This window comes from Clarias gariepinus, chromosome 4 (genome assembly GCF_024256425.1).
Source record: "Clarias gariepinus isolate MV-2021 ecotype Netherlands chromosome 4, CGAR_prim_01v2, whole genome shotgun sequence".
Lineage (NCBI taxonomy): Eukaryota > Metazoa > Chordata > Actinopteri > Siluriformes > Clariidae > Clarias > Clarias gariepinus.
In genome coordinates, this window is record NC_071103.1 from 6,080,538 (window position 1) to 6,103,316 (window position 22,779).

General features: G+C 40.9%; 1 protein-coding gene across 2 annotated transcripts in view; it reads right to left on the reverse strand.

Moving 5' to 3' along the window:
• Window positions 1–321: 321 nt before the first annotated feature.
• Window positions 322–22,779, reverse strand: part of triob (trio Rho guanine nucleotide exchange factor b) — a 115,897-nt gene continuing 93,439 nt past the window's right edge. For both annotated transcript variants that reach the window (XM_053493967.1, XM_053493968.1), the window contains 23 exons: window positions 19,753–20,021; window positions 19,463–19,633; window positions 18,221–18,313; window positions 17,965–18,113; window positions 17,441–17,507; window positions 16,968–17,071; window positions 15,375–15,444; window positions 15,140–15,229; window positions 14,924–15,016; window positions 14,538–14,588; window positions 14,333–14,410; window positions 14,021–14,212; window positions 13,681–13,861; window positions 13,120–13,544; window positions 11,148–11,401; window positions 8,706–8,811; window positions 8,355–8,382; window positions 8,067–8,229; window positions 6,976–7,097; window positions 5,624–5,696; window positions 3,840–4,040; window positions 3,564–3,702; window positions 322–3,309 (listed from right to left, as the gene is read on the reverse strand). In XM_053493967.1, coding sequence (XP_053349942.1) covers window positions 2,764–3,309; window positions 3,564–3,702; window positions 3,840–4,040; window positions 5,624–5,696; window positions 6,976–7,097; window positions 8,067–8,229; window positions 8,355–8,382; window positions 8,706–8,811; window positions 11,148–11,401; window positions 13,120–13,544; window positions 13,681–13,861; window positions 14,021–14,212; window positions 14,333–14,410; window positions 14,538–14,588; window positions 14,924–15,016; window positions 15,140–15,229; window positions 15,375–15,444; window positions 16,968–17,071; window positions 17,441–17,507; window positions 17,965–18,113; window positions 18,221–18,313; window positions 19,463–19,633; window positions 19,753–20,021 — 3,665 coding nt within the window. In that variant the 3' untranslated portion in view covers window positions 322–2,763. The remainder of the gene's footprint in view (window positions 3,310–3,563; window positions 3,703–3,839; window positions 4,041–5,623; window positions 5,697–6,975; window positions 7,098–8,066; window positions 8,230–8,354; window positions 8,383–8,705; window positions 8,812–11,147; window positions 11,402–13,119; window positions 13,545–13,680; window positions 13,862–14,020; window positions 14,213–14,332; window positions 14,411–14,537; window positions 14,589–14,923; window positions 15,017–15,139; window positions 15,230–15,374; window positions 15,445–16,967; window positions 17,072–17,440; window positions 17,508–17,964; window positions 18,114–18,220; window positions 18,314–19,462; window positions 19,634–19,752; window positions 20,022–22,779) is intronic.

Consider the following 22,779-nt stretch of genomic DNA (forward strand, 5'->3'; position numbering starts at 1 on the left):
TGTGACTGATAATAAAGGTCAGAACTTTTTTAGCACTGTAAATATATTTTTCCCCCTACAAGTTGTTTTTAAGGTTATAAAAAGGTAGGTGGGGTTTCTTTCCATTTATAAATCTCTATCTATCCATCATGCAAACATCCATCCATCTATTCCAGGTAAAAAAAAAAAAAAAGAAACTAAACTTTGGAAAACTCAAAATTGGTACATTGAAAAAGCAAAAGCAATAGCAAGAAGGCCGTATTAGTCATTTTCATTGTTGGAAACATCCTTCAAACCTGGACTTCAAGATAAAAAGAAAACAAGAGACCAAAATTACCAATATTTTTTTTTATCTTGTTATTCTCAATAAAATATATACAAGCACAGAATGTGCAAAGGTATGGTTTATGTACATAAAAATTTACACACAAACATAAGAGCCAAAAGCATCTGAAATGGAATATTAACCGCATGTATAAAACATGACTTAGCTACGTGGGTCTTTTACAGTCGTTCGAAACTGTACAGCTATACACAATGATGAAATAAATTAGAAAAAAACACAACCAACAACAACAACAAAAAAGAAAAAGGAAAAAAAAAAGAAAAAAAGACCTTGTGTTGACCCATGCTTACTGGCACAGCTTAAAAATTCACGACGAACCCGACTTAGAACAGCAACTGAACAACACTAAAACAACCATAATTACAGATCAGCCCTGACGGGTTTTACAGTCTTGAAGTAGAAAGGTGGACGTCCTTTATCCATGCAAATATACATCTTAATGTTTTATACAAAGGTCAACTATTAAAATGTTTCTGAGGATGAGTTGAAATGATTGTAAGATGTAGCACTACTTTAATCATCTTAGCACTTTACAAAATACACAACAAGACAATAAATAAAGATTAATCTACATAAATGCCTGCATCGTCATCGTTATAGTTTATCATTACGGTGAAACCATGTGTACTGTAGGTGTGTAAAAGGTTAACTTTGGCATAAGAACAATGAGAATTCGTAACATTCAAACATAAAGCAAGTGCGACACATTAAAAACCGCTTAGCTTTCACAAAATAATACTGAACACAGGGAACTTAGCAAGAAACTGCCACGAGCACATCTGAAATTAAGTTATAGTGGCTTATACACATAATTAAAGTCAGCAGGTTTTACACCAATTATCGTAAATAGCTGCGGAAAAAAAAATCCCCAACATAGACAGTTCCACCAAAATACGAGTGCACATTAACACTGGGTACGTTGGAAGTCAAAGGTGTGCTTCAGTCAATGCGAAAACATCTGAAATCAAATCGAATGCTTCATTTCCTTTCTTTAAAAAATAAAAATAAAAAATCAAATAAACACTGTCTTGTCAAGTTCAAATTCTCTCCAAAAAGTCAAAGTAAATGACAAAAATGAAAATGAAAAGCAGTCAGACTCGATACTAAACCGCTCAAGGAAGTATTTTTCTGTTGAAGTATTTAGCAATTCGCTGGTTGGAGCCCCAAAAAACTCAAACATAATTGATAACTGTAAGGTTTGCATGTTTATCAACATGATTCTGTTTTTAAGCAACTTTTAAATAGAAGTAGAGAAGACGGCAAACTTCGGATACTGTACAGCGATCCAAAATGCAACACAGGTATACGACCTGACGCGGCTAGGCAGCGACGTACCGTACGAGTTGATACGTGAAATTGCTGAAAAGTCATCAACGAGGCACGGTAGAAACCATGCTGAAATGTCCGACGCGAACAGTTTGATAGACAGTCATAGAAATTTAAAAAGAAAAGTACAGATTTGTTGCTGTGACATGCAGTATTTCCGAAAGAAAAAGAAAAATAATCCTTGTTCGATGTGCTTTAGGATTCCGTAGCTACAACATTTTTGAGATGAACAGGAAGTCACTGTTGAACCAGTTTAATTTCTTTCGCTTTATATAGTCTTGTATGTTTTTTTTTTTGTTTTCAAAAACTCCAAAGATCTCCTTTGCTGTGTTTCTATACATATTTTATACAAAATGCTTTCCTGAATACAGCTGTACAGTACTGCAACAACCTGATTCAAAATACTGTCAGAAACAAAAGGCTTGCCCTTTACTGGCTCATAGAAGAAAAATCGCAAAAAACGACAGCAACAACAACAACAAAAAGTCTCGCTTGTGCTTCTGTGCATTTTCTGTACAAAGAGGATATGATGTATAATGAGGCTGATGTGAATTTGGGTTTGTTTTCCAAATTCCAAGTTCCAAGGGGTTTTAAGGGGTGAGAAGTAGTCGTTCGGGTTTTATCAGCAGCAGCAGCGTACAAACAACGTGCCATTTTAGTGTGGAACGTGGCTTTAAAAAAAAAAAGAGAGAGAGATTTTGCTCACATTCTTCCTTTTGAGCTTTTTTGGAATTTTCCCCCCATAATGTCAGAAGTCTCCGATCTCAAGGCAACACTGTGTTTGCTGGAATCAACTCGGTAACATCTGTGATGGTTCTGACAGAGCATGAGGTGGTTGCTGGACATCCGAGTTCCTCCATCAGACCTCCAACTTTGGACTTTCGATCCGATGAGATGATTGCTGGAGCTTAATCGCTGGCTCATGCAGACTGAACTCTCAGAGTTATGTCTTGCTCCTTTGATTATTCCACCGTGAAGGGTGTTTGCAAGCCCCCGGCTTGCTTCTTGCCTTAGGCTCCTTTCCATCAGTCTGAGAAACCCAGTTGCCGTAACAGCATTTCATCGCTCTACACAAGAAGATCAAGTCTTTAGAGAGAAACCTGCATGCTCTATCACGCTTTACCCAGCAGCCGACTCCTTAAAAATGTCCTCAGGTTATCCATTGGCCTCAAGTCGCTCTGGTGCTTGCGCCTCTCAATGAAGGCCACAAGTCGCGCCGTGTCCAGACGGACCAAACCGGAGGCAGCACGGGGAAAGAGCCAAGGTTCCCCCTGCAGGCAGGCCTGAGCCGAGGGTCGCCTGACCGCTTCGGGGTGTAACAGTAAACACACAAAATCGCGTGCTGCCCTGCTCACACCTCCAAAATAGTCTTCGGGAAAGCTGAAGTCCAGACGGCAGATGTTGAGGCACGTCTCCTCGGCGCTCTCATCTAAGAAGGGAGAGGCGCCACTGAGCAACACGTACGCCAGAACACCCAGGCTCCAGAGATCAGAAGTCAAAGACACTGGCTCGCCCAGCACCACTTCAGGTGCGCAGAACTCAGGGCTGCCCACTAGAGGGTGGATGTATGGGGAAGAGGAAAGAATCATGGCATCGCCGAAGTCCGTCAGCTTGACAATGGAATGAGCAGATGCCTGCTCCACCACTACATTCTCAGGCTGTGGAAGAAAGAAAAAACAGAAAGGATATTACATGACTGTTTTGTGCCAGCAGGTCTGCACGATGTACAGATGGTTAGTTATCACAACATGGGAAAGACACAGGGCTGTTGGGTCAAAAACTTGAAAAATGCATCCCAGATGGTGTTTTATAAGGTAACCCCTCTTGAATATGGAATTTTACAACCCTAAGGACATTTAATTGCTATAACTTATACTGTAAATATCGTAAAAGAAGCGTATCAGGTCCTCACCTTCAGGTCGAGATGAGCGATTCTGCAGGTATGTAGGTAATGTAAAGCTTCTAATATGTCCCGCAGATAGAGCGCCACCTTTTCCTCAGTCAGGTTCCCCCAGCTCACAATGTAGTCGAGGAGGCGACCCTGATCGGCCCTGCAGAACAAAAAATAATGATAAACATTACATTTCCGTTTTCTGCATTTATCTACTGTATCCACTATGGCCTTCCTCACTGAGACAAAAACGATTAACTACATTAATGCCAAACCCAATCGATCTGGGGTGCTTACATTTCCAGCACGAGCACGTAGCTGGTGTTGCTTTCGAAAGTATCGAGCAAGCCCACCACGTTAGGATGCTGCAGGCAGCGAAGCACATTTAACTCCCTCATCACCTGCTCACGACGCATCAGCTTTTTGTTCACCAGCTTCGCCACCACTGAGCGCCGGGAACCTTGTTGCTCGCACCATTTAGCCACCGAGAACCTGCCTCTGTAGGTAACAGTAACAAAAAAGTTGATAGTTGATTAATAGACGCGGAAGAGGACTTTATCTTTAAAATAAGCAAAATTGTATATATTTTCGTTTTTGCCCTTTTGCCTTGAGGGCGGCGCTTTTTAGGCAAAAATCACTTTAGATAATGCATTTTTTAAATTTCTTAAACTTCCCTGCCTTCTTGCTCAGCTCTACTTAGTATTTTGAAGGGGTGTGTCTGTGAAGTGATCACAGTGGTCTCATTAATCACTCAGGTTTGTTGACGGTGAGGTGATTGGTCGCTTTACATCTCAGGAAGCTCTCATGTTTGTGTTTCCTTCTGGCTCTCCCTTTTTAGTTATGCTGTTATAGTTAGTCCTGCTGGAGTCTCTGCTTGCACTCTGCACTAAATATACATTTACTTTTTACATTGTTCGACTGTGACCATACCTAACTGTTATTTCTCCATCTCTTTGCTCTCTCCTCTTCTGCTCTCTCCTCCATCTCTCTCTCCCTCTCTCCTTTTTCCTCTACCTATCTCTCTGTCGAGCTATACATGTCGCTCCTGAGCTGCCAGTGATCCAGACCCCCTCTGCCCTCTGGACCTGTCTAACTCATCCTGGAGTCCTGCTTCTGGTTGGAGATCTCATCACATGGATGCCCCCGTGTGGTCTGCCTGGAATGCGTGTGGTGACTGGGGTTGGTTCCACTTTTCCATGAAGGTGGTCCTGTCCTCGACTGATGCAGACTGCTGTTCTTTGAGGACCTGTGACTTCAGTCGCTCAATAGTTCAGGACTGAAATTTTTCACAGTCTACCTGAGCCTCCAGGAACAAACTGGACTTTAATCTTACACATCTCCTCTTATATTAAACTTCCAGTCTCGCATATTATTATGGACATCAATTCCTGCTCTCTGTTTTCACCCAGATGAGGATGGGTTCCCTGTTTGAGTCTGGTTCCTCTCAAGGTCTCTTCCTTTTACCATCTCAGGGAGTTTTTCCTTGCCACTGTCGCCGTCGTCCTCGGCTTGCTCATCAGGGACAATCATATCATTTTGATTCATACACATTCACATTTCATACAAACTTAATTCTTTTGATTGTGTAAAGCTGCTTTGTGATGATGTAAATCGTTAAAAGCGCTATACAAATCAAATTGAATTGAATTGAAGTGGTAGCTCATTTACATAAACACTGAAACGGTGCATTCGGAAGAGGAGGTAAACAAGGAGCTTAAGTTTTTTCTTAATCTTTTTTTAAATGCATTATCTGTGAGGTATTTCAGCTGAGCAATAACACACACAGAATGTGCGTGTGAACGTTGACCGAAGGGCCCATCATGGTCATGTTGGAGGGCGCACCACGATCACAGTCACGGTCAAATGGGAGTAAATACAACGGTCACCATTAACTCAACTGGTCCCTGTTTGGACTGCAAAGGTTGCTAGATAGATAGACACACACACACAGTTTGGGGGAACTCTGAGAAACTGTGTCAATTCGTTAAAGAAACAGTAAAATACGGGACCTTTAATCAACATGCACTTCTGGCTGGTAACAACAAATTGCATGTATACACATCAAAAAGGATTCACCTCACCTCCCAAGCTCCATCACTTCAGTGTAGAGCGACTCGAAATTCTCCTTCCAGATAACTCCATCACCATAGGTACCTGTGCAAAGAAACAGTTAGCCGTTAGGCATGACTGAACCTCAACCCTACTGGCAGTGCTTGACCCTCAGTGGTGCAACTTCATGCTTTGACTGTGTGTACTGTATATGAATTTATAAGACTATATAAAATTTTAAAAGGGCAGTGCCTTCGGAAGTAAGGTCCCGTATATATTCATATATATTCAGTATATTCAACTTCAAAAAGATAGCTTAAAAACCAAATGTTGCACAAAATAAATATATAAGTAAGTTTGAAAATAAATGAAGAAATAAATAAAATCATGTGCTGGGGAAGGTTTCAGGAGTAAATTAGACAGTATCGTTTATTTTACATTACTGATCATGATCTTGAATAAAATGTTTAACTGAATTCAACAGAAACCTTTTTCTTCTTCCCTCTGCTTCCTCTGTGGTTAACATGTTCTATAACCAGACTTGCGGTTTTTTTAGGCTTTCCATGACTTAAATGTCAAAAAGCGATGTGAAACCAAACTCAGAACCGGGATACATTTTTTGGCATATATTTTCATAACTTCCTGTTTAACACACATCAAGGTAAGACACATTTGGGTACGCTTTCTATTTTTCCTGCCATACCGCGCGAAGAGGAAGCATCACCCCCATCTGCAGGCCTTCTGACTTCTGGTTACCTTCATCCTGTGACAAAACTTTTCACTTTTCTGATGCCAGTGGTCTTATACAAGATGATCAATAAGCAATAAGTCCCCAAGATCAATGTGAAATTACTGATCACGCTTTGTTTAAATCAAATTCTTCAGACCTCAGCAGCGTCGGTATCTGATCACTGCTGTTATTGTGCTATTCTTAACTTTTTTACACTTACACCCTTTGTAAGTGTGAAAAACACACTGTTGTGTGCAGGTAATTATAGCAAAATCACCAGTAACTAGGTGAAGTAGCCTTGCAAGAACCCTTGATCTTGATGGCACAGATGTAGTGTGATTACTAGTGTTATTATTATGGAGTTAACCTTGTGTAAATGTGAACGCCTTTTTTACAAAACATGTCAAACACTGGGCCCAAGCAAGCATTTTATTTGGTATATATGGGTGCCAAAACTTTTAGCAAGTACACAACTTCTATATTCGTCAGCTTTTGTTGAATATAAAAAAAAAAAAAGTAACCATGGCAATAAGCAGGCCAAAATGCTTGCAAATATTTCTTATATTGTCGGCACAGTTACCATGGTTACCTGCGACATGACAGGCGAAAATGCGGGGTGTGTGTTTTTATGCTGAGAGTCGGCCCGACACCCACCTTGCACCCTGAGCCCGGCGGACGAAGTGACCATCCCGACGTCGTTAGCAGCGGTGCAGGTGTAGGTCCCACCGTCCTCTACAGTCACGGGTGAAATGCGCAGAGTCACCTCGCCCGTCTCGCTGTGAGGACACACAGAAGGGGAACTGAAAAAAGATACGCTATAAAAATAATATCATGTGAACAGCAGGATTTATTGTACTTCATCTTTTGGGGTTGAGTGATTCATGCTGTCTGGTGCTCCTTTAATTCCTTCTTCAGCATTAAAAACAGACATGGAATAGAAACGCGGTAACTACGTGACCAGATGATCCACAGAGTAGGGAAGTAACGCAACACGTGAATCGTAACACGAACACTGTTTAAAATAATTGTATGTTTGTTTTTCGACTGTTCCCATCGAGGGGTCGCCACAGCAGACCATCTGATCCGCAAAACAACTTGGCACAGGTTTAACACTGGAAGCACTTCCTGACACAACCCTCCCATTTCAGCCAGGCTTGGGACCAGCACTGCATCCACTGGCTGAGGTTCGGGCACTGGGTGGGAATCGGACCCAGGCTGTCCGAACGAACCGACCATTGAACCACCAATGGCAATTTTATTTAAGTGCTTGGCAGAAATTGCATTTATTTGGCACTGGATCTCACTGGACCGCGGATCATGATAGAAGATGATCCGAGTGTGAGTATGAAGCGTGCAGTGCTAACACAGATCATGTTTTATTAATAAGAACATCCAGTGGTCCAAGAAATGCCTGATGCTTAAAAGCCACCTATTAGCTTGTTCAGATTTTGGGAAACAGAACCTTACAGGTTAGGAGATAAAAAATAATAAAGAAAAATACTAAAGACAACACACTACTCTATTTGGGACCCGCAATAAATGAACCTCTGATGACATCTAGTGGTAAAGGTCTGTAATTACAAAAAATACATGCTTTTTTTAACATTTAGCAGGAATAAACAGATGACAAGCCTAATAAGATAAAATATATATATATATATATATATATATATATATATATATTTCTTGTACTAAATCAGTCACTGCATGAGTTAAGGTCTTGATTTGTGTGTCAGTATGTGTACCTGTGCGTCAGAGAGTATCGTCCTCCGTCGCTCAGTGTGCTCTGATCTGGTCCTCTCCAGGAGACTGAGGCTCTTGGCTGACCTCCGACCTTACAGCGCAAGGTCACCCTCTCTCCACTTTCACAGACCAAATCGCTCAGAGGCACCAGAAACTCTGGCGGAACTGAGACACGAGATAATAATAATAATAATAATTATTATTATTATTATTAGAAAAATGAAAAAAAAAGAAACAATAAAACAGTAATAACAATGATGAATGCTTAGTGTTTTATATGTCAGACCTACCGTCGTAGATGTAGTTCGGATTTAGAAGCTGAAACATGGAGGGGGAATAAAGGTGTGAAAACAGGTGTAATGTGTAAAACAGTTCACACAGTCTTATGTGCCCTGAATTTTAATATCACACAGAACAGAGTGTGTGACAAGGAGTAAAAAGTCCAACAGTCCCTAAAATCCTGTCCTAATGTAATTAAATTACTTTGTATGCCCAAAGAAATAAATAAATGATTTTTTTTTTTGTAATTAACGGTGTATATTCATACAGCTACCGTATACAGCTGTGATGCGCAGCCTAGCTTACATCAGGGTCCTAAAACAATTAAATATCTAATTTAATAAAAGATGGAAGATAAATACCATTACGGAAACCTTATTCTCCTGCCGGCACTCTTTCCTTCCCTCTTTTTCTCTCTTTTCTGATTTGCGGCGAATGCGCAGTGCTGTGTGCCATGATGATGACTTCCTGGATCGGACATGAGAAAGCAGGAGATAAACAACTATGCAAAAAAAATTGTTCTTTAAATTGCACATTTTTTTAAATGAGGCTGTTTTAACACTAATTTAAAGTGCTTTAAACCTGAAATAATGATCTACCGATGTCTTATTGCGACCAGTTGATTGGAAGGTAAAGAAAAATTCTATGCATCACACATATACTGTACAAAGTTTCATCCATTCAAGACTACTGTCTCTCCAGCAGGTGTGAACGTGTTACATCAGTTCATTTGTAACTGCGATATGAGTAAAAAGACTTCCCACAACTTTCTTTTAAGATCTTAAAGCCTTCTTCCTATAGTCCAGGGCCTGTATTTACTAATACGTCTAAAGAGTAGAAAATCGCTCCTAAATGGGCAAAAATTCTCAGAAAGATGCCGTTATGGTCTTATTGTCAGGAGTATGATTAAAAGCTATTTATCAAAAATCAGAAAATCACTTCCATTGTATGCGAGCTGGTTAGGAGTATTAAGGAAATGGCATTCAGGCAGAGATGCGCACAGAGCAGAGACGTTTTAGTAACACTAAGTGTCACAGAGCACATAAAAGACACGTTTGGACATAAATGCGATGCAGCACTTCATCACTTCATTAACAGAGTGTATCCCCGTGTTTCTCACTGCTCAGGGGTATGTGCGGCAAACTGACAGGTGGCACTGGTGCTTTACGAATTTCCTCAGTTCACTTTTTATCTTTAGATGTAAACGTAGAACAGAATTTTACTTACAATTTTTTCTTTACATTTTACTTTCTCCCCCACCAGCTAAACATTCATCCTCTTTCTAACATCTATAGGTTTGTTTGTGTGCATAAAGCTTTCACACAACTGCCGCTGATTTCACCATCTCGCTTTTACACCATTTAAAACAACAAAAACCTGTCAAAACTACAACACCCACTATAACGTACAGACTGCTTTGCAGCTCTCAGTGTCGTAAAAAGTAACATCACATGCTTTCCTTGGCGCAGTCCTACTCCTCGCCAAAAATAAGAATTCATTTTGATTTATACATATTCACATTTCTTACAAACTTAAATAATTCTTTAGATTGTGTAAAGCTGCTTTGCGAGATAGTCAGTTGTTAAAAGTGCTAAACAAATAAAATTTAATTGAGCTGAATTAAAAAATAGGAAGCTTTAATAATAAATTTTATGTCCTTCTCTGAGGTATAGTAGTAATATTTTCAGTCCTACAGTAAAACCTCGGATTGCGAGTAACGCGGTTTGCGAGTATTCCGTAAGACAAGCAAAGATTTTTAATACATTTTGATTTAGAAAACAAACAATTCTTGCTTTATGAGTCCCGAGTATTATGTATTCACGCATGTGCTTCTTGTTAAGAGATTTCTTTTCCGATAAAACAGTGTTTCCGTTGTGGGTGCGCGAGTGTGTGAAATAAGTGGAAGAAGGGTAACTGTGTAAGATGAAAAGGGGAGAGGGGGAGGGGCTGCTTACTTTACTTTATACACACATTCACATGCACGCACAAACGAAAACACTTATCTGTCAGAATTTATTTGTACTTTTTTTTTTTAAAGGTAAAGTGCAGGCTAATTTGTTTTATTTTTACTTAATATTTTGTCTTATTTTTTTGGGCTGTGGAATGAATAATTTGAGTTTCCATTGCTTCTTATGGGAAAGTCAATTTGGTTTACGAGTGTTTTGGAATACGAGCCTGCTTTCGAGCCTGAATTATGCTCATAATCTAATGTCCCACTGTATATGAACTTTGAGCCCGATTCCTACAAGTTGTTCTGAGATGCTTAGTAAATACGGGCACAAATCTCCCTCCGTCAAGCTTTCACCTGTTTGGTCGCCGGAAAGGAGCGCTACAAGGATAAAGGTTCACTTTTGATGAAGAACTGAAGACAGCTGCGCATTCGTAGCTCACATCTCAGCCTTAAACTTTTTTTATTGATATGGGAATACGAAAGCTTGTTGACAAACGGACAAAGTGTATTGACAAGCAAAGGGATTATGAATAAAATAATGTATTTGTCTTAAGCATATTTTTTTCATATTAAAAGATAAAATTTTTTTGAAAATATCTAGCTTGCGTTGTTGAGTTTTTATTTTAACGTCATGTCTGGAACAAATCGATTTTGTTTGTTTCCTGACAATCTCCTGCTCAACACTACTGTCCAGGAGGTGGCAGTATTGCACCAATTGCTCAAGAATTCAAAAGAACAAGAAGCTGGACAGCTCTACAAATGCGTAAGTGCGTCTCCGGGCTTTATAAGCCTTTGGTTTAAAAGTTTTAACTAATTAAAATTACAGTTAATAATCAGCCGTTTTTTTCCATACTTGAGGTTGCTGTTGGCGTAGTCGGGGGCACGGATGGAGGTGTGGCCCAACACGTGAGCGGGGATCCAGCCCTCGGCTGCCGGGCCCTGTTCTGTGGGAGCTCGAAACACCAGGAACATGCTCTGCTGGTTGGAAGCCAGGATCTGCACGGCCTCGCCCTGATGCACGCTGATCTCATCCTCTTTTAAAGCCACGTAGTCCTGCGTCACTAGCATGGTGGACACGCCGCTACTGCTGCTGCTGCTGCTTTCACTCTGACGGCACGGTATACACAAGCAGGAATAGAATTAGAATTGAAACACCGTTAAGGGCATGTATTTTAAATAAATTATGGATGAATTAGGATAAATCCATACAATGTTTCCGTGACTCAATCTATGTAGTCTAACAGCAGACATGTTTGGTGCCTGAAGCTGTGTTCGAGACTCCTATTAAGTATCATTTTGATATGTTGAATGTTGTGAGTCTTTTTAATATATTTGTTTAGATCATCTTGCTTTAATGTGACATCGTACTATATTTTATAGCTAAGAAAAACTTTAACCCTTATTGGAATCCTATCCTGAACACACTGAATCATAAGAAATCTGGCAACCTTGGCCTACACAAATGTAATTTTTATGATCTGAATTGGAGAATCAACTTAAGCCTGTGCACGGTACAGTTACGTTCTGTTTAAACACTGAGAAAAGCTTTGTATAATGGGTTCAAGTCAAACTGGGACTGCACAGAAGTAGGATAAACATTATAACACAATACATAACAACATGTTACATTATATGCAAATAATTTGTATACAAATGCTATAACTGATATAACAACAGGGCCTCGTTTGTCATCTATCATTTATTAACGTTGTCTTTACAGTAAATGCTAAAGTTATGGCACTAAGCTTCCTTTAAATTATTTAAATCTGATGTAAAAATACAGCCTTTTGACACCAAACGAGTCTAACGCTGTTTTAATACATTTGTGCTAAAGAGGAAATGATGTAGGAATTATTTGAAGCTAAGGCTGATTCCACGACTGGGGTGCCATTTCTTTTTTTTTTTTTATCTTACTGATTTTAAACACACATAACTTATAATCTCTAAAGTTGTCTCTTATAGATTATTTTTTTTAAATCCATTTAATCCTGTCATATTCTTTCTCTCATGGGAAGAAGAAAGTTCAGGTTTCTTTATCCTTAGCGATAATTGTGAGACGGAATGATTGTAAGGACACCTTGACCGTCCAACGGACAGGCTTTTACCAAAATGTATTGACTGAAAGTGTTCATTATTCATGTAAAAAACGATCTGAAGTTAATAATACCCCATGGTGTAAACATGGTTGCTCATAATTTTGAGTATTCGCTGTTTCTATGCTACAAGCCTCAACCTTGTTACCTTGTCAACAAATAAACTGTGCAAACTATCAACAATATTTACCAGATTTTAAGTTTGCAATGGCACCAGAATTGTGGAATCACCCCTAAAATGTTTCTCTTTTTATGGAGTTATTGTAAATTGTACTATTGTTGTTAGGCAAAGCATGTAGTAGTAGTCGCCCTGTTTAAGTAAGCACTTGCCAGAACCTCTGACAAGTTGTAAGTGTGTAATGCAGAAGAATGGAGAAAGTGTTTAGTGGCACGAAAGCAAGGCGTCAGTCGAGTCAGGAAGCTCGGCCTCGTTAAGCAGCATCAGTCTAACAGCATCTTCTTCTTTGCGCCATCTCACAACTTTCCAAGTTTACTGCAGCAGACTGATTAGAAACAGCCAAATAAACAAATGTTAGTATGGGTTAGATTGCTTTCTCAGACTGAGCTCTTTCTATGGCAGAAGAATGAAGAGCAGAGGACACTGAAGGACACATTGAAGAAGTGGAGCTATTTCCAGTTAGACAAGCTCCAGCTGGTTTCGAAACCCATCCAGTCAAAAAGTTAGTAAAAAGCCGGTATTAAGCCCTGGATAGGAGAAAGTCCGGTCCTTACCCCGTTGCTGTGCTCGCTGGCCGAGGAGCACGTGCTGACACGGTCTGGTTCCTTGCGCTTCAGGTTCTGATCTGAAGCCCAAATAGAGGACGACGAGGCTTTGTTGCCAGACTGGCCTGAACTGGGGAAGTTTGTTGAAGGTGAGACTAGTGGTGAAGGGAGCCCTGATCGAGGTCTGGACAAAGTGAGGGACATTGGGGACACCGCAGCTCGAGAGACCGAACAAGTCTCCTCACGCTGCTCGTTCAAGGGGAGGTCGAGCGGGCGTGTCTTGAACGTCTCAGGAAACGTACCTGAGGCTGATGGGGGGTGGGGCTGCATGGGTTGGGGAATTCTGGATCCACGACTTCGGGAGCTGACGGGGACGCTGGTGGAAGTGCTCGCGCCCACATGGTTCCGCTGGTACTCGATGGGAGACGTTAGTGCTGCGGGATAGAGTTAACGATTTTAACTAACATATCTGAAATAACACATGAAGTATGCGACAGTATTAGTAGAACGTCATTTGCTGTATCGAGCTATTGAATAATGAAGCACCACGCTTATACAGAAATGTATTACCATTGAGGAAATTCCTCTGGTTCTCCAGGATGCTGCTGATCTGCTGTACCCATAAATGACAGACAGCTGGGCTTGAGGCGTGGAGGACAAAGCGCTCAGTGCCCCCTGTGGATGACCTCGATGTGAGAATGAACCTACAGGGGTCGCTGTCTGTGCTCTCTTCCAGGCTTAACCAACTGACCTAGCACACAAAAGAAGGTGTGGACCAGGTGTCACTAAAATTTCAGGTGAGCAGATTTCAGTTTTAAATCTTACTGAAAAATGAAACATCTAAACATTCTACATTATACTTGTTTACAGTGTTGACACCAATCAGTAAATAAAACAACACCACTCTTACCTTGATGCTGTTCTTGAACAGATAGCCTGGAGTAGAGAAGCCCTTCTTCTTATCCAGTGGTTCACTGAAGATGACGATCTGCTCGAAGAGGAAGACGCGCCTTTCCCTCGCCCGAGAGAGTAGGCTGGAGTCTTGATCCGAAACCATGAATGTGTCTTGCAGGAGGAGCCGGCCCTGAGCTACAATTTTGCCCTGAACACACAGAGGAAAATATTTAAATAATCCAGGATCTTTGTCCCTGTGCCTCATCCAATTTATACTGCTAGGGAAGAAGTTTCTAAAAAACCCATCCGTATGGTGAGCAAGTCTTACATCAAAGCCCTGGAGACGTCCCACGTTCATCATGTCGTTACAACGTTTCGGCACAACACACATGACCTCCACTGCTTTCTGCAAAAATGGCAGAAATGTAGCTTTTAATAGAACTATATAAGGAAAGGAACTTGTGTGTTGGAATGACCAGTGAGGCAGCCTGGGTGGCAAAAAATATCAATTAATACCATACTTGTGTATTTACCTCTAATTCTGCTGAGTCAACGCCAACCTTTTTGGAAAACTTTAGGAAATCCTGGAACAGAAAATGAGCAGAAATAAACCGGACGTTTCATCTCACTGCACCAACACAGTAAATTAATAATGGCAAATTAATTGTTCCCGGTACTGTATTATCTTACTGTGCAAGTTAGTGTTTAAATCCATAATGTTATATAATTATAAAAATATCATAATTTAGCATTTTTTAAAAAAAAACAGCAATTAGTCACAAATTCAGTTTAATTATTTAAATATTTGTGGTTATAGACTAAGTTCAGTCAGTCATTCCATAACGGTGTTAAAAGAGATAACTATATTTCATCCCTGGCACCGCAATAAGAGTGTACGAGTCAGATCGACGCTCCTTACCTTTAGTAGGAGCTGGTACTTCATGATCCTCTGCACAGGTTTGATAAGCAGGTCTGTGATCTGGAGCCTGTGGCCCAAGCGCTGCTTTAGATCCTGCAAAGGAAAAAAATATAAAAAAAAAAAACATAAAAAAACATAAAAAAAAAAATAATCAACCAAAATGCTGATGTGGCTAATCATGATTAAATAATTTATTGGCTTAGCTTTTGTTCTTACTTCAAAGTATGTGTCTATATACTCGGAGACAATGTGCTCAGATTTGGGCTTGTTCTGGCAGTAGACGATGTACATGTGAAGCCGGCGTTCCTGTACAAAGAAACAATTCAATCAGGCAGCAACACCACCACTAATCTTACATTTCTAGTAATACGTTGTAAGGGTTTGTATGATCTTATGACCAAAACATGTCCCACCCACTAGACTGCAAAAGCCAAGTGGGATCAGTACGTACCTGTTTGATGAACAAGGGTGCTAGCCTATTCGGATCGTCCAGGCACTTTTCCAGCTCTGCCAGAAAGAAGCTATTGAAAAATAAAAGTAACAAACATGGAGATTAAAGGTGTGCTTAAGACTACATAAACATTTCGACCTAAACAACCTTAAAACATCATAAACCTATATAGGGATATAAATATAGCCATATACTATATATATAGTGCTGGTTATTCTCTCTCTCGCGCACTGTGGATTTGTGGGTAATTTGTGGGATCAACATCCGTGCGCACGTGTACTGTTTACTGTACCACTGTGATCAGGTGAGCATGTGAAGCATCTTTTTTAGGTTTGTAGGATGATTTCAGACACACACACACACACACACACAACTACACCACCGTGCGAGGGTGAGTCTCTATTTGATAAACTGATGTGGCCCAATTTTTGAGCCAGGCTCTGTTAAGACTTGATATCCCAAATTTTACAAATTTTGGGCCAAATCCTGTAGTTTCATTAAGTTCCCAATACGTTGGGCCAAATCATATATATTTGGGCCAGGGGTAGCTTAGTGGTTAAGGCATTGGACCAACCACCAAGTTGCCACTGTTGGGCCCTTGAGCAAGGCCCTTAACCCTTAACTGCTCAGATGTGGAATGAGATAAAAAAAAGTCGCTCTGGATAAGAGCGTCTGCCAAATGCGTAAATGTAAATATATCCTCATTGGGTTTGAAATTTTGGGCCAAACCATATTTCCAGTTAAGACTTGATATGCTACATAGATTGGGGCAAATCATGCAGCCTCACTAGGTTTTTATATTTTGAACCAAATCATGTAGCTACATCATGCAGTTTACTTTTTTTCACCAAACCAATCAGATTTTAAAATACAAGGCCAAATTGCGTTAAGACTTGCTGAAAATTCAAACTAGGCGTTAATTACTACAGATAAATATATAATATATTTCAAAAAATATATCTTTACAGTATACTAATAATAAAATTTAGTTTGGAAGTATGTTCTTACTATAGTCCAAACATAAGTGTGGTTATATTTAACATCATTAGAATGTAAAAATTGAGGAAAAGAGCAAAAATTGGGCCAAAATTAATATCTGATTAGGGTCTAACCTACATTATTACGTTTTGGCAATGCTTATCAATATAAAAGATAGCTATTATGGAATATTTTAGGTTAAATTCCTGCGAGGGGCTGCATAGTTTAGTACCTGACGTGTCATAATAGTGTAGAGAAAAATTACATTATGTTAATACCGTGGCATGAAACGTAGACCCACGTCAGTTTTTAATCAACATAGCTAAAATGTTCACTTGGAGTGTATGAACAAAATTTGGCCCCAAAAACAAACATCTCCAATTTAACCAATCATTATGTGACATTCTGTAGATGCAGCCCCATCATAGTTTAATATTTTGACTCTGTATAGTTTACCTAAAAAATAAAAGCATGTGCTGTTTCCACTGTAGTCATGGCGACTAGGATGTGCAGTGTCTATTATTTCAGCTTCCGCTGAGGATTTCTTCCATGCACATTGTAAAACATGTAAAACAGGTGAAGGGAAAACCCCTTCACTGTTCTTGGACCACCTACTCTTTGTGCCAGTCATAGATCTGGTGAATGTTTCCGAACACTATCTTGTCTTTGCCCTTCATGTCATCCGGAACCCCCTCCTCCTTCATCCGGCTCATGTAGCCCTACAAAGACACGGAGAGTCCAAGGACGTCGTTACCAGGGAGACAATGGCATGGACGTCAAACATGTGATGGTACAATCTGAGGAGGTGGAACCACCCACATCCACCAGTTCACTTCCTGTTCCAAGCCTCCACATTGCGCTTGAAGATGTGAACGGCTGTGTGAGAGCGATACAGTGACATTCATATTCTCAAACGACAAACGTGTCCGCGAGGCTTGAAAAGAATGAGTCATCCAAACAGCTTACTGTATAATTATATGCATCCTGCTACACACAGCTTTCTATACTGTTCCAGTTCTAACAGGCACCAGATGACCTCTAAAGTTAGTTCTAGACAGCACAATCCTGTGGTTTGACCTCATTCTTACCTCCACCACTGCACCCAGGTCCCTGACATAATCACGCTCGGTTTCCACCAGCTCCAAAAGTACATAGCTGCAAAAAGATGGCGGCAAGGTTAGAAAAGAACGTCTGAAAATTAAGCAAAATCATGATTGAAGAAGCTAGCCAGGAAACGTATTTGGGCCACAAACCAACAATTTTGTAGCAAGCTTGCTGTATTTTAACCAATACATTAAACCAAAGGGAAAAAAGCCACAGTCTTGCTGGCCAAGAGAGGTATTTAGCAGAGACACATAAACATACAGAACTATCCCAAAATGAACCAAGTTCCCTTAGTGCAGAAACAAAATACTCTGGGTTGGAGACCTGATCCAGCTCCAACAAATTTTACTTTAATTGTTAAAGTGTTTGTTGTTCTGCATTAGGAACTCATGGGTTAGTCATTACTCATTAAGGTTCATCCTACAGTAGATTCTGATCAGGTTGAGCTCCAACTCCTTGGGCTTCTGACTTTACCTCAAATGAACAAGCCTGGCAGGTAGGTGCTTACTGGCGCTTTTTGAGGATGTCTGTCTTGCGTTCATCCATCTCCTCAGCAGGTGAAGAAGAAGAGAGCAGCGAGTTATCTGAGGGGTTACAGGAGGGACTGTTGCTGTCAACGTTCTCGACTGAAAGGGATCTTGGCCGATCATCTAGACTCTGAAAAGCATAAAAAATAGAATTGAGGTTAAAGAACGGTAAGGGTAAGGTATGTTTATCTAGAGCTATAGATAAAACAACAGTGAGCAAACAGGACCACAAAATACCATCTTGCTCTTGACGAGTTCCTCAATGGCACTGACAAGTTCAGCAGCACTGGGGGTTTCTGAACTGCTGGGCCGCCCAGAGAGACGAGAAGCCTGAGGGTATAGAAGTGACTATAAGTTTCTGCACTTGACACATTTCAAGCACTGGATTATTTTCTTGCCCTGCCAAGGACTAATTAGCAAATGTTGCTATAAAATATTGTCTCGATCAAGTTTTCAGCATCTGGTACACCACATTTCTGGTGGAGAACCACTTCCTATCTTGACAGATTGACGTGGGAGTTTGTTCTATCTACCATTAAAGACAAAAAGAATCATTGATTCCTTATTACGGAAGGTTGTCGTGGATCCTGATCCTTTCCCAGGAACAACTGTTGTGAGATTATTTGCTAATTCTCATTCCTTTGTTATGTGACAGCTACAAACCAGGGAAAGTGATGGCTAACATGCTTCTGCTGAAACACCTGAAACTAACCTTACAAGGCAGCAAAACACCCGGCCTTAATTACTGGCCACATGCTCACTAACTGAAAACTTTCCCAAGTTATGCAGCTTGTAATTCTCTGCAGTTCTCAAACGCATACTTGAACAAATTCTCACCGTTGCAGTTCAAGGATCCTGTCGAAATAAAGTACAGGCTGTGGCGGCTCCCAGGATTTTCTAGCCAAAAGGGTGTCAATTACAAGGCTAGGGGTGGAGCTTGGTTCAGAAAAGGGTTTTCGGTTCATGGAACTAAGAGTACTTGTTGCACAAATGACTTATTGGTGCATGAGGTGGTATGTACTCTAGAATACTCCATTGAAGGGAAAAGGGCATTCTGGGCACTACATACTAAGGTTTAGTTTTAGCTGGGACCAGGTCTGATTGATCAAAACTTGAGTCAAGGAGTGATGGAGTATTCAAATATATAATTAAAAAAGTCGGGATTTAAATTAAAAGAAGGAAATTGTAGGAATTTAAGAAGAAAAAGAAGAACTTTATCAGAAAAAGAAGCTACATGGAGAGGTATGGGAACTGGGACAAAACGGACACGGTGCAAAAATCAACATAATGCTGAAGGTGGGTGGGTCGGGGGGTAAAACGACATTAAGGAACAAGAGAAAAAAGTCAGCAGTATTAGATTCAAGAGTCAAAGAAACATAATTTTTAGCAACCACTATCCTACATCCACAATAAACCTACTTTACCTCATTCAGATTTCTTTATGATGATCTTGATATATATGGAAGGATGGACTGCTACCTTTTCATCCTGTGAGTCCTGCTGAAGGAGGCTGTGCTGCTGGATGGCCATAGGTGGAGGCAGGGGCACGGCATCAGCGCCCTCCTCACCCTCTTCCTCTCCGCAGCTCTGCATGCCCGAAGAGGATGATTTGGAAAGTGTGCCGCTGCTCAGGCCTTCATACCTCATTCTCTGTGGTGATACATGGGGAAGCAAAATGAATCCCGCTTAATATTCCTTGTTGTAGAATATCTGTATCACAGGGTTATTCATCATGCATCATGTACTGTATACACAAAACCATTTTTCACCTCCTCGACAGTCTCGTCTTGTGGCGTCGCTGCGTTATCGTCGGAGTCCCTCTGTGATTCGCCGCTCTTGCGGTGCTTCTTGTGCTTGTGCGCGAGCTTCTTGGCATGTCCGTCTGCTTTACCGCTGCTCAGGCGCCGCACTGGGCTCGTCAGCCACTTGCGCAGGGTATTTCCTGGACGCTTGCCGCCTGGTGAGCCGTGCAGGTGGCCTGGCTGCAGGGTGGCGCTGCCTGATATTCCACCATCATTACTAGACACAGAGAGGGTGTCTGGAAAAAAATGATGAGGGAGTGAAAATGTTGAAATATTTCTGAAATCTTTAGAATAGAGGCTGAATTAGGCCTCCGAGTGGCGCAGTGGTAAAGCACTCGCCCTATCATCCGGAGATCGCTGGTTCGAACCCCAGGTGATGCTGTTTTCCTCTCACAGCCGGAGGCACAGAAAAAGCTGATTGGCCGAGCTCTCTCAGGGGGGAGGGATGAGAGGTACTTGCGCTCCCACATTAATTACGGCTCTACAGCCAATCAGGGGCACCTGTGAGCTCGCGCACACAGAAGGAGCGGCTAGCGCTTTCCTCCGAGTGTGTTACTCCGCCCCTAATGGTGCGTGAGCAAGCAGCTCGAAAAGATGCGGTCGGCTGACGTCACGCGGTTCGGAGGAAACACGTGATAGTCTTCGGCCCTCCCGGCTGAGTGGTAGTAGTAGCCTTAATGTGGGAGCCCCCTAGTGACGGGGAGGAATTGGTCACGACTAAATTAGGAGGAAAATTAGAAAAAAAAAAAATGAAATAGAGCCTAAATTGTTATTTCTGATTGTTGTCATGGTTAGAATGCAACATAATAAATTTTGTGATTACGTTTTTGACCACTATCATGACTTAAATCGCTTTACTTTTTTAAACCTTTTTCTCATAACCTTAATTAAAACTTAACCCAAGTCTTATTTATTATATAGTGAATAACTTTACTTGGATATTATACAGCAAACCTCTATTCCAAATGATTTCTCAGGGAGTTTTTCCTTGCCAGGTGCTGCTACTGAAGTAAGATTACAGTCACCTTACATTATAGAACGTTCCAGTTCTGGATTTATGCACAGAAGCTAGCATACGAGTGCAAATTGTAAAACGTACAGACGATAACAGCCTGCGTCAAACTCAATCATGAGTATAATACTATTAACTCCAACCTCATGATGATACAGTATATTAAATGAAATACCCCAACTGGTTACCGATATATTACCGATACAGTACGTACACTAGTGTGACACTGCACGCTTCATGCCAGAGCCTCAAACAGAGCGCCGCTATTTTTAGTCGCCTGCGCCATTTTCTATTTCTAACTCTTCTCAGAAGGGAGAAGACTTTTTATTTATTTATTTATTTATTTATTAAATCCTGCACTGCAGCCTTTGAGCTGAACCAAGCTAAGCCTTATGTAAAGTTGTGTAAGATGTTCTGGTTCGTATCGATCTCTTTGATCTCTTCTAACCTAACAAGTCTTAAATAAACCTGCATTTTGGAAGCTGCTAATTGGGAGTTTTATTTTTGGGGCTGCTTGGTAACAGGGACTTGGAGTGTGAAACGTGCATGGTTTCTCAAAATGAAGCCCACATGCAAGTGTGTTGTATACCGGCACATATACAGCCTGGAGTTTACACTGAATGGTCAATTGAACTGAACTGCATTCACTCACTCACTCACCCATCGTTTATATCCGCTTTATCCTGTATTCAGGGTTGCGGGGGCCTGGAGTCTACCGCAAGAGGCTTAGGGCACGAGACGAGGTACAGGGTGCCAATCCTTTGCAGGGCACACACACATACACTCACACACTCATTCACACACTACCGACAATTTGAGAACGCCTACTCTGCAGGTCTCTGGATTGTGGAAAACATGCAAACACCGAGACTGGAATGGAGCGTGGCCAGGAATCGAACCCGGACCCTGGAGGTGCAAGACAACAGTGCTAACCACTACACCACCGTGCCGTCCTGAACTGCATTTAATGAGTGGTCATTACTCTTTATAACCATGGTGAGCGCCACTATAACCACTATAACCTGAAGTGGATATGCTACAACAAACAGAAGACTACATATACAATTATTACAAACGGATATTACCAACTAATTCACAAAGCATTTCCAAAATACATAATACACTCAGCCAAAAAGATTTGCACATTTGCATATTGCATATTTCTCTAGATCTTGTAATTATGATGGGAGAGTTGGATCATTGCGTAAAGGATTCTCCAGAACACTCCAAATATTCACAGTGGGGTTAAGGTCTGGACTATGTGGCGGCCAATCCATGTGTGAAAATGATCTCATTCTCGCTGAACCGTTCTTTCACAATTTAGGTTTTATGGATCCTGGCTGTGGCTCCATTAGGGAAGAAAAATAATCCATCTGGTCATTCAGTATATTCAGGTCGTCAGCTGACTTTTGGCATTTTTTGGGCACATAAAGTCGCTGAATCTAGTCCTGACCAGCTTAAGCAACCCCAGATAACACTGCCCACACAGGTACAGTATGTACAGTATCACTTCATCCGCCTCTCTTCTTACCCCGATGCACGTATCACTCTGGAGCAAGGTACATCTGGACTCATCAGACCACATGACATTTTTCCAATGCTCCACAGTCCATTCCTTATTTTCATTAGCAAATTGAAGCCTTTTGTCCTGATTAGCCTCACTAATAATAAGTGAATTTCTTAAGGCTACACAGCAGTTTATTCCCAGTCCCTCTTCACATTGTATGCATTGGAATAACTCTTAATTTCACTCCAAAACTAGCTGTATTTACGTGATCTTCCATCTGCCTAATCCAGGATATTCTTCTGACCACATTTTTTCCTTAAAGATGATGGTTCACCACAATCCCTCCAGGTTTCAATAATGCGTAACCCAATTTTAGTAGGTTTAACAATCTCCTTACTTGTTTTCTTTGCGTGATGCGGGACAATAATTCATAATTTCATTTTTGCCATGACCAGAGGTTATTTCTTTTGATGTG